General features: G+C 43.8%; 1 protein-coding gene across 5 annotated transcripts in view; it reads left to right on the plus strand.

Annotated features, from left to right (window-relative positions):
- The window catches only part of DEPDC5 (DEP domain containing 5, GATOR1 subcomplex subunit), a 90,064-nt gene extending 78,149 nt beyond the window's left edge, over positions 1-11,915 (plus strand). For all 5 annotated transcript variants that reach the window (XM_038762438.1, XM_038762441.1, XM_038762440.1 and 2 more), the window contains 7 exons: positions 746-854; positions 1,896-2,120; positions 5,372-5,541; positions 6,764-6,935; positions 8,368-8,428; positions 8,838-8,920; positions 11,070-11,915. In XM_038762438.1, coding sequence (XP_038618366.1) covers positions 746-854; positions 1,896-2,120; positions 5,372-5,541; positions 6,764-6,935; positions 8,368-8,428; positions 8,838-8,920; positions 11,070-11,362 — 1,113 coding nt within the window. In that variant the 3' untranslated portion in view covers positions 11,363-11,915. The remainder of the gene's footprint in view (positions 1-745; positions 855-1,895; positions 2,121-5,371; positions 5,542-6,763; positions 6,936-8,367; positions 8,429-8,837; positions 8,921-11,069) is intronic.
- The last annotated feature ends 281 nt before the right edge of the window (positions 11,916-12,196 follow it).

The following is a 12,196-nucleotide window of genomic DNA, read 5'->3' on the forward strand; positions in this document are numbered from 1 at the left end:
CAGTGTTATGCACACAATAATCACTCAATAAATACTATTGATTGATTTAGAGGAGCAGCATGGCCTAGTGGCAAGAGCAGAGGCTTGGGAGTCAGAGGTTGTGGGTTCTAATCCCTGTTTCTCCACTTGTCTGCTCTGTGACCTGGGGCAAGTCACTTAACTTCTTTGTACCTCAGTTACCTCATCTGTAAAATGGGGATTGAGATCGTGAGCCCCACATGGGACAATCTGATTACCTTGTATTTACCTCAGTGCTTAGAACAGTGCTTGGCACATAGTAAGCACTTAACAAATACCATAATTATTATTTATGCCCCTCTAGACTGTAAGCTCAAGGTAGGCAGGGAATGTGTCTGTTATATTGTCATGTTGTACTCTCCCAAGCACTTAGTTCAGTGCCCTGCACACAATGAGCACTCAGTAAATATGAATGATTTGATTGATTGGAGTTGGAGCAATTCAGGGAGACCTTTCAATTCTTAAATAAATCACAATCTTATTTATTAAATCAGTCACAATCTTAAATCAGTCAAAATCATGTATTAAATACTTACTCTCTGCACTTAACAGAATGTCACATTTTTTCTGGGTCTCTGTTTCCTCATCGTCTGAATATTTTTGTCATTGCTATTCTCCAGGAGTCAGGAACATTATTGCAACATGAATAACTGTTCCTTTCCTGTCCCCTCTAGATTTTCTACAGTAACTTTTTCTGGAATTTGAACATATCTCCTTTCTCTCTTAGAAAATGTTGGAGGAACAGCTGATCACACATGCCTCTGGGGAAGCCCTGCGAACCTTCATTTATGGATTCTATTTCTACAAGATAGTCGTGGACAAGGAGCCAGACCGAGGTCATAGACGGGAAAATTAAAATGGGCTTTGGGGATATATTTTTTCTAATTGTCTGTGAGCTTTTAAGTCCTAGGGCAGGCATTACTTGACTTCCGCATTTAGAACAGTGCTTCAGTGCTTAGAGCAGTGCTTGGCACATAGTAAGCGCTTAACAAATACCATTATTATTATTGTAAAGGAAAAGAAATACATTAATTGGAATATCATCAACCTCCCTACCTTTTGATATTTGAAACTTGGACAGTTCTTCTGGTACAGTCTTTTGTCTGTATTTTTTTGAACAAAATTTGTCCACCAGAGCAGGTGGTTCTTTTTGATACAGCTCTGATGGTCTGTAGTTTGTGCTGTGTGATAATTGCCCTTTCCTAGGTTAGTGAGTTTGTCCAAGTCCTTGTTCTTTCAAGTCCAGATGAATAGGAAGAACATCTGTGAAGATTTTCTTGACTGCTCTGTAAGCATTAAAAGATAAGAAAAAAATAGGTTTCTGCTGCGCATATACCTTTTCTATCTCGGTTCCAGAAATAAGCCAACATCTCTTAGCCAGGAGGTCTCTGGGGCAGGTGCTGCAGATTTCCCCTTAGGCTGATAGACTGGAATTTTCTCCCAAGGTCCTTCTTATTAGATGACTGATTATCAAGCTGCTCTATTTAAAGAGTGCTAAATAAAATGCAACATTCCGTGTTCAGTGAAGCCTTCCTTCCCATACTGTCCGTCCGGGTGATTTGCTGGCTCTCTGCTAGTAGGATATTCCGCTTCGTCTTTTACGTGACTTTATTATCCTTGAGACTCCCGTGCCTGGTGCCTCTCCAGATGGGCATGTTTCACTAGCCAGGTGTGTATGCTGTATCTTGCAGAAATCCTGGCACGAGTTCATCCCTTCCTAACCACGGAATCCTGAAAGCAGCCGGAGCGATATTTAAGTGCTCAGAGTTTATGGAGCACTGGGCAGAGCATTGAGAAGAGGGTGAAGCATTTGTGTACGGTGCTTACAGTGTGCAGAGCCTTGAGTCTGATACATGTTTCTTTCCCCCCACCAACAGTGGGCATGCAGCAGCCTGCCACATGGCACACAGCAGCAGTGGATGATTTTACCACCTTCCAGCGGAAGTGGTTTGAGGTGGCATTTGTAGCGGAAGAGCTCTTGCACTCAGAAATCCCGGGATTCCTCCTGCCTTGGCTGCCCAGCCGCCCGGCCTCTTATGCAAGCAGGCACAGCTCCTTCAGCCGTAGTTTCGGGGGACGGAGCCAAGCAGCCGCACTATTAGGTAGGTGCCCGGATGGCGGCAGGTAGCCGAGGGACCGTTTCCAGGGGATTTAAGATCAAAGCTGTAAATGTCGGGCTAGCCATTCATCAGATGGAGCTGGTGGTGGTGGTGGTGTCTGGGGGTATGTTTCACTGGCCATGCGGTCTTGCAGCCAGATGGTAGACTCAATGAAGAAAAATGGATGCAGTTGCTCTCGCTGCTCGGCTGCATGATTCCAAACAACTTTGTTAATCCTTACTTTCTATCTCCCACTTGAACTCGCCGACAGTAAGCTCCAGGTCTGAGCATTAACAAAATCTGTGTTTCATTTCTGTGGTCAGCAAGGATGGTGTTTGTGTGCCCCATTTTCTGCACGTGAGCGTCTGAACAAAATTCCTATCCCTGGCAGTTTTTTTTTCTTAATATGTGGTAGTGAAATAATAATAATAACAATAATAATAGTATTTGTTAAGTGCTTACTATGTGCCAAGCACTGTTGTAAGCACTGGCACAGCAGCAAGCAACACAGAACTCCCACAACATTCTTCCCTTTCTGTTGTCTTCTCCACAACCCCTCCAGAAAGCCTTTTGCAGGGACAGAAAGGCCCAGCATTCCTAATTATTCCGATCCTCATCCACGTGCAGTGGGGGCATTGCCTCACTCTGGACTCCCCTTGTTAGAGCGGAGGAGTCCAGCAGGGTCAAACGAAGGATCCCAACTCAAAGCCCTAGTAAGACGGAGAAGCTCAATAAAATCGGTGTAGTTCTTGAGGTCGGTCAGTGGCTTTCTTGAGTGTATTTTGGGTGGAGCAACGTTGGCCCGTTCAACTCTAGGCACGCCCTCAAAAAGCAGAAGTTCTCTTTTCAGCTTCTACGTGGGGCGATTTGGGCAAGGGTTTCTCCAGGGTTCTCATTTGAAGATTTCAATACTATCAATCGGTCCTTCAGTAGTATTTCTTGAGCACTTGCTCTGTAAAGCGCTCTCCCAGAAGCTAGGAACGATTTGTCTCTTTGGGCAAGGTAGAGCTCGAGCACAGACCTTCAGGTTCTGGCTCTAAAGCCGTCGTTCAGGATGGGGACAAACTACCCATTTGTGAGGCAGAATTTGGGAACATTAAGATCCACAGGGAGACAATTTGACAGTGTTCCAAATTTGATCCAATCTGTTCCTACCATGTACTAAACGCTTGGGAAAATGTCCCGCTCGTCCGCAAAAGAGCAGAGCTTTTAATCCAGATTAGGGAAATATCCGACCTAGCAGTAGGAATGAAAAATTGGAAAGCAAGTCTAGCTGAATGAAAAAAAGTAACATTACATAAAAGACACATGGGGCCTTAGCATTAGGATGGAAGCATAGCCTCCAAGTTATGTCCTCGCAATTATCCAAGCGCTGTCCCAGAAGCTACGAACCATTTGTCTCTTTGGGCGAGGTAGAGCTCAAGCACAGACCTTCAGGTTCTGGCTCGAAAGCCATCGTTCAGGATGGGAACAAACTACCCAGTCGTGAGGCAGAGTTTGGGAACATTAAGACCCATAGGGAGGCAATTTGATAGTGTTCCAAAAAAACGAACAAATCAAAGCAATTTCACCAGCATTACCGAAATATAATGTCTTTTATATATCCCTCCCTCCGAGATCACTGTCAGCAAGTGAAACCTACAGGCTCTATCATGCCAAATGTATATTGTTAGAAGGTGTGGGCGGCTGTATCTAATCCAGGCCGGCTTGATCCAATTTGTTCCTACCATATACTAAGCTTCTGTTACAGCACTACAGAGATCATGGTTCTTTCACCATAAGTCTTTGTGTATAAACTGTCAGTCTGCCTCTAACCATCTAAACAGTGAAAGACACTTTCAAAAAATGTTCCCCCCAACAATGCTTTGGTTTTTGAGGGTTTTTTTTTATGTATTGTCACTTTGTGTGCCACTTTTATGTTAGCTGCTGCTCATACCTCTAAATGGTCATCTGCATCTATTCCCAAAGACTGAATTTAAAGAGGAGAGGTATGTGAAATTCTCCTGGAAAAAGAAGAAAAATAGTGGGCTGCATAATAATAATAATATTAATTACGGTATTTGTTAGGTGATTACTATGTGCCAGGTACTGTACTAAGCGCTGGGGTCGATAAAAGCAAATCGGGTTGGACACAGTCCCATGGGGGGCATAGAGTCTCAGTCCCCAATTTACAGATGAGGTAACTGAGGCACAGAATAGTGAAGTGACTGCGTATGGTCACATAGCAGGCAAGTGGTGGAGCCGAGAATAAAACCCATGACCTTCTGATTCTCAGGCCTGTGCTCTGTCCACTACACTGGATAGTAGATTGGAGAAGCAGTGTGGCTCAGTGGAAAGAGCCTGGGCTTTGGAGTCAGAGGTCATGGGTTCAAATCCTGCTCTGCCAATTGTCAGCTGTGTGACTTTGGGCAAGTCACTTAACTTCTCTAGGCCTCAGTTACCTCATCTGTAAAATGGGGATTAAGACTTGTGAGCCCCCTGTGGGACAACCTGATCACCTTGTAACCGCCCCAGCGCTTAGAACAGTGCTTTGCACATAGTAAGTGCTTAATAAATGCCATCATTATTATTATTATTACTACACTGGGATGTTTTCAGGGTCATCTAGGGGTTCTCATGCTACTGGAAATGTGATTGGCCTAGTGTTCCTTTCTTAGCACTTTTCTTTCCAGGAAGTAAAATGGGGTGGGACTTAGTTTCTTCAATAAAGAAAAAAAGAAATTCATTCAGGCACTCATGATCCATTTAGTTCGAGAGAAGGGCAGTTTCTGGAACTACATTATCCAGTGGCATGCAAAAGCCAAATTTTAGAGCTTTCTCTCCAAACTATTTGGACTTTCTGTCTAATATGTCATTTTTGCATCCCTTAAAGGTTATCATATTTCTCAAACGAAAATTTTTAGTCAAACTGTGAGGTACATGAGCCTGTTAGAGTGGTGGGACAATTATTGTAGAATATTTTTCCATAGGAAAAATAAAAATGTGTGAGTTGCATTAAAAGGTTTTCATTTCCTGTGCTTGCTGGAGGAAGGAGCCTGAAACCAGTTATTTCCCCAGTGAGACATTCAAATGCGTAGGCCCTGCCCCTCCTTATGTTTTTTCCAGGATGGGGGGTCTTCTAGACAGGAGCATGATTCCATGATTGTGATCTCCTGTCCGATTCCTTTAATCCGTCTTCTCTCCCAGTTACTTATTTCACATTTGCCATTTTTCCCGCTTCCTGGTTAAAAAATCTCTTCTCACCCTGTGCGTAGCGGCCACAGTCCCAGAGCAGCGGACAGTGACCCTGGATGTCGATGTGAACAACCGCACGGACCGGCTGGAGTGGTGTAGTTGTTATTATCATGGCAACTTCTCTCTGAATGCTGCCTTTGAGATCAAACTTCACTGGATGGCGGTGACTGCTGCTGTACTCTTTGAGATGGTGAGTATCGGGAAGGTAATATCTAGGCACCTGTTACCGAACAGTCAATCGGCCAATTGTATTTATTGAGCATTTACTGTGAGCAGAACGCTGTACTGAGCACACAGGAAAGTACAGTGTAACAGAGTTGGTAGGCATGTTCTCTGCCCACAGGGAGCTTACGGTCTTGAGGAGTCCTCTAGATTATTTTTTTTGGTTTCGGTCATCTAAGAGAATTCTGTCGGTGACCTTGTGTGAAGCACGTGAGAAATGCAAAGGCAGCTTGTTGGAAGGGGTATTTTCTTTGTCCTAGACTTTTTTTTTAAATGGTATTTGTTAAGCGCCGACTATGTGTCAGGCATTGCAGTAAGTGCTGGGGTAGATACAAAATCATCAGTCACAGTGGGCTCACAGTCTGTACCCCCATTATACAGATGAGGTAATTGAGGCGCAGAAAAGTTGACTGACTTGCATAAGGTTATGTAGCAGACAAGCAGCGGAAGCGGGATTAGAACCCACGTTCAGGCTCTATCCACTAGGCCACCCTGCTTCTCAACCCTAGTAGGTTTTCTGCCATCAATAGTACTCTCCTAAGATCAGAGGAGAATTACGTGTACTTTCCGATTCTTTGTCCAATCTATTTTTTAAAAATCTCACGCTTCCTCTAAGAACATCACGCTGTTAAACTTTTATTTCAACTACTAGTTCCCTTTTGTAAATGCAGCACATTATTCGTAAATAGGCTCTTGAGGTAATTTGGTTACTTATTCATCCATAATAGACTGCTTCTATTGAATTTGCCCCTGAGGTTTTTCATTATTACATGACTGGTACTTTCCTAAAGTGATCTGAATGTAGTACTTTGGTCATTTTTCAGGTTTATTAAATTAAAGGAAAGCATAACGGTATGATTACGACTCACCTCCCAGGGCTTTTTCCTCCAGCATCCCAGAGGAAAAAAATCAAGTTAAAAAAAAATACAAATAGAAAAATGCTATAGAACCAGCACCATAAAAAGGTGGAAATACTAGAAAATGAAACGCTTCGGTTAGAAGCTTTCAGTTGGGAATGGGGGGAAAATGTATATTTGTCATGGTACTGTTTAGTGCCCAGCCTCTTCTAGGTATGTTAGTAAATCAGTGATGATTTATACGAATTAGGAAGATGTTTAGTGACCTTTTGCTGCAGAGAACCTTCTTTTTAGTTGCTAGTAAGTTTTCCTCATTGCCGTACTCTTCACCAGGTTCAAGGTTGGCATCGGAAAGCCACGTCCTGCGGCTTCTTATTGGTTCCAGTTTTGGAAGGTCCATTTGCACTCCCCAGCTATCTCTACGGCGACCCACTTAGAGCCCAGTTGTTCATTCCGCTCAACATCAGCTGCTTACTGAAGGAAGGCAGTGAACACCTCTTCGATAGTAAGAAATGATGCATTTGGGAGTCCAATTCCCCCAAAAGGTCGCTTCTCCCAAAGTATTCTTGAATGTGTTACATTCCCTACTTTTCTTTTTGGTGGATGGGGAGGGGGAGGAATGTTTGTTAAGCACTTATGTGCCAAACGTTATACTAAGCGCTGGGGTAGCTACAAGCTAATCAGGTTGGGCCACACATGGGGCTCACAGTTGTAATCCCCATTTTACAGATGAGGTAGCAGAGGCACGGAGAAGTAAGGTGACTTGCCCAAGCTCACACTGCAGACAAGTGGCAGAGCCGGGATTAGAACCCACGACCTTCTGACTCTCAGGCCCCTGCTCTATCCACTAGGCCATGCTGCTTGGGCCTTGTTTTAAGAATGGTGAAGGGTGTCACTTACTGGAAACCATGATAAAGTGTAATAAAGTTTAGGTTAATATGTGTGTTTTGTCCTGATACTTCTCAACCACCAACTTTGAGAGTTTATGATTCTCATCTCTGCTCCAGAAAATGGCTTAAAATCTGACCAGCAAATTGTGTTTGTTTTCTTTTAACTGATATGATGAAAATTAATAACACAAATGCTATTTTTAAAAAATAAGCCAATCACCTCTAATTTCTCTTCTTTTAAAAGCCCCCCAAAAACTAGTGTGTCCAGAATAGAAAATTGCACTGAAGGAAATGACAAAGTATCTGTACAGAACACTTGAGGGTTTCTTTTTGGGTTTTTTTGGTGGAATCCTGTCCAATTGCTGCTCTCTAATAGCATCAAAATCTGAGGGCAGAAAGAACTATGCATTTTTTACCTTCAACAGTTTTGCAATCATCACCCTTCCATTTTGCTCAAGGGCTTATTCCCTAGCAACTGTGAAGCAGAGAAAGTAGAAACTGGAAGCGTGGTCATTTGGAAGACTTGCTTATTCCTGCTTCTTCTCCCCCAACAGCACCCTAGGTGATTTATGTACAACTTTTAGTTTCCCCACGTCTGAAATGAGAAGTGTAATGCATATCTCCTTCCTGTCTCATGAGGATATTGAGGATTAATGAGAAATCACTTAAGCTCTTTAGAGGCAAGCAATGTATCCACAGAATGTTACTTTAGTTTTTAGTTAATTTAATGCCATAGCTTGTCAGCATTATTAAAACTCAGTTAGTATCATGCTCTATGTATGACTCATAATCACTATTTAGAACATTTCATCACCTGGGAACTTAGATACCTTGGGGAAAAAGCACCATGTGGGCTCCACACTATAATATTCATCTCCCTCTGTTTTATCAAGAAGTCCAGTTTTTGATTTGGAGTTTGCCTATGAGATCAATTGGTGAGAAATGTCATCGTTAGGATAAAGGAGAAAGGAGGTGGGAATTGTTTGAACTATTGTACTGCTGCATGTTGTTTCGATGCATTTGGGCTCAGCTAAATTTTTATTTCAGGCTTTGAACCTGAAACTTACTGGGATCGAATGCATCTCTTTCAGGAGGCCATTGTTCACAGGTATGGTATTCATTAACAGGGAACAGGTATTGAAGCATTCTTAAAGTTATCCATCTTTAATTTCATTTATTTCTTCCCCTACAAACTTACTTCATTTCTGAGGAGAGGAGGACTGGAGTCACGAATCCACATCTATTACTACTGACCCAGAAAAAAAAATCAGGAGTAGAGAGAGGCGTGAAAAATTCATCTTCTCTTTCTTTCCCTTGTGCTGAGTGAGGGCAAAAGGCCTAGAATGATTTTGCTTTCTTGAAGAGATTTTTCCACGTAGGATTGCTTCCTAGCTCCTTCTATTTGATTCTTACTTTAATAAAGAAGTCCTTCCAGAAGAGATTTTTGTTTAGGGTGAGGGGTGAGGGAGTTGTATTGCCCCTACGTCAAATCATATTAAATCTCACTGTTTCTTCAGGTTTGGATTTGTGCAGGATAAATACTCTGCTTCTGCTTTCAACTTTCCATCAGAGAATAAACCACAGTATATCCATGTTACAGGTGAGTAGGCACTAGCAAATATTTGACAGCCTCCTGACTGCGAAACCAAGTGTAGATTCTGTGTCAGAGTTTCATTTGCTGCAGTCAGTCGAGTATTTATTGAGCATTTACTCTATGCTGAGACTGAACTGAGTGCTTGGGAGAGTATAGTTCTTAGGAGACAAGAGTTTACAGTCTAGCTGGGGAGACAGCAACAAAAAAATTACAAGTAGTCTGCCTTGGGGATCATCATTGTTTGCTTTGCCCCCAGTGAAAGGTATATGTTGCTTGGTTGATTAGGAGGCAGCCCAATTCAGTACAAGAAGAGGCAAGGAATTACTGTTTAGGTCTGCTCTTGATGTCCTCTGCTGCTGTCTCTGCTTCCCTTGGTGTTACATTTGGCCAAAGAAAAAGTCAGAGGAACTGGGGCAGGAGACAGTGAAACAGAGAAGCAGTGTGGTCTAGTAGAAAGACCACCAGGTTAGGAGTCAGAAGCCCTGAGTTCTAATCACAGCTCCACCACTTGTGTTCTGTGCAACCCTGGGCAAATCACTTAACTGTTCTGTGCGTCAGTTCCCTCCTCTGTAAAACGAGGATTAAGACTGTGAGCCCAGTGTGGGAGAGGGACTTCATCCAACCAGATGATCTTGTATCTACTCCAGTGATTGGTACAGTGCCTGGCTCATAGCACTAATATAAAAACAAAACAAAACAAAAAAAAAACAAGAGCCAGACCTGGGCCCAAAAGAAGCAGCAGTGGTTTCTGACTTGTACCTTCACACTCTTGGTCTAATCAAAGGAACACCCGAACTGGAAATAGGTCTGGAGTGTAGTTTCAGCTGCACTGCACCGTTGAGCAAGTCACCTAACATTTCAGCTCCAGGTTTTCCATCTGAGAAATGGGTTAAATACTCATTTTAAAAGTTAATAAGCCCTATCTCAGAGGATGTTTGGAACGAGGAGGCAGATAGGTTAGTCATCTCATCCCCGAGACTGTATTTGATGAGGGACAAAGTGCATTTCTTTTCCCTCCTTGTAGCTTTTTCCAAAGTTGGGCTGAAGAACCGATTCAGTCAGTTATTCTTGCTTTGCACTGTCAGAGAGATAATAATAATTCTGCTATTTAAGTGCTTACTATGTGCCAATCCCTCTTCTAAGCCCTGGAGTAGGTACAAGGATATCAGGTTGGTTGCAGTCCCTGTCCCTCATGGGGCTCACAGTCTTAATCCCCATTTTACAGATGAGGTCACTGAGGCACAGATGAATGAAGTGACTTGCCCAGGGTCACCCAGCAGACAAGTGGCAGAGCTGGGATTCGAACCTAGGTCCTTCTGGCTTCAGGCCCGTGCTCTATGCACTACGCCATGCTGCTTCTCAAGATCTTTTTGCATGTGTATTTCAAGCAGAAGGATTATCATCTGCTTTAGAGAGGGTCAGTCTACATCATAGTAGTTAAGTGACTCTTATCTGAGCCCCCAAATAGGCAGAAGTGGTCCTGGAATTGAGGACTTAGTTCCTAATCCTTTTCTTCTCAATGAGGCTTCCCAGAACAGAGCGTCTTCTATTGCTTACCGCTGCTTTCATCTTCCCCTCGTCCCTACCTGTTGCATTCCGAACATCAGGAATTGGCTATGAAACATGAGAAAGAAGAAAGTTCTAGGTTTTTAAAAAGTGGAAAAAAAGATTTGTAAGAGTTGATTGACCAAGTGTACGAAGAAGGACATAGGGTGGAAACGAATGCTCTGGCCTTGCTCCAACTTATTAGTGAATTTCCAGTGATCTCGGCACACCAGTGAAATGATCCTGGGGACAGGTGGATCTGAGTTGATTAAGAAGTTAGGTGGACAGGAAAACAAATGGCATCAGCACATTCTAGGGCGGTGTGGAGTAGAGCTGGTTGAAAGAAGACTAAGCCTATTGGTGAAAATAGGACCGTTTTTTTTTCCTGGACACGGCTTTGTGGTAATAGGCTCAAGAAACCATTTTTAGTAACTAAAGTGATGGCATTTATTAAGCGCATACTATGTGCAAAGCACTGTTCTCTCAGTCGTAACTAATAATAAATGTGGTGTTGGTTTAGCACTGGGGTAGATAGAATCCAATCAGGTGGACCTTGCCTCAAAACTCTGGAACTTCCTGCTTGTCCTGATGCTCCCTCTCTGTTCATCAGGGACCGTCTTCCTACAGCTACCCTACTCCAAGAGGAAATTCTCCGGCCAGCAACGGCGACGGCGCAATTCCACCAGCTCCACCAGCCAGAACATGTTCTGTGAGGAGCGGGTGGGTTACAACTGGGCCTACAACACTATGCTGACTAAAACCTGGCGCTCCAGCGCCACGGGGGATGAGAAGTTTGCCGATAGGCTGCTGAAGGACTTCACGGAGTTCTGCGTTAACCGAGACAACAGGCTGGTCGCCTTCTGGACCGGCTGTCTGGAGAAGATGCATGCCAGTGCCCCGTGAGGTCGAGCTACCATCCTGGGAAAAAGGAAACCAAAAGCCGCACTCGCGCGGAACGGCCACGCTCTCATTTCTGGGGGGATTATACTTGAAACCGGAGCAACGCGGTCGACTTTGCTATTGATATTCAATAGACTCCGGCCAGGCCGCTGCGACGCGGTGCCGGTTCGCTGCTGTCTTTAGCCAGACCACCTTAGGTCGTCTTGATCCAACTAGGGGGGTTTTAATCCGAAGAGAAGCACATTTGAAGCAGCTGCCGCTCTTGCCGGAATCCCAGCTGGAGCGAGCAGGCGTGAGGCTTGCAGATTGTCAGTAGGAGTGTGTGCAGAGACAGGAGGGGGCTGGTGATTTCTGTGTCCTTTGGGAGGGAGCAGCTGCTGTTACTGTTTTTTTTTTTTTGTCTCTACCATCCTCGTGATATTTAGAGCAAAATCTTTCTGCCTCCCTTCTCCAAGTGGGGTGGGCAGGTATGTAAGATAGAATTTTGTGAAATAATGTATTATATGCGTATATTTGTACATACCTGTAAATATCCAAAATAAATGTAAAGCATTAACAACAAAAGGGAGCCGGTCTGAATAGAGCACCATAAAGACCGGCGGGTTTATTTTAGAGTCGGGACAATCCAAAATGGTTGCAAGTGCATCTCTACCACTGCAAGATGGCTTCGGGGGAAGAACAAGGGACCGGTTCTAATCCCCTCTGGGCTGGGTGATCTCGGGCAGATCAACTTTCTGGTTATGGTTCCCCAGCTGTAAAATGGAGATAAAATATCTGTCCTTTCTTCTTGGACCGGGAGCCCTGTGTGGGCAGACACTGTAGCCGATCTCATTATCC

The sequence above is a fragment of the Tachyglossus aculeatus genome, chromosome 21 (assembly GCF_015852505.1).
Source record: "Tachyglossus aculeatus isolate mTacAcu1 chromosome 21, mTacAcu1.pri, whole genome shotgun sequence".
Classification (NCBI taxonomy): Eukaryota; Metazoa; Chordata; class Mammalia; order Monotremata; family Tachyglossidae; genus Tachyglossus; species Tachyglossus aculeatus.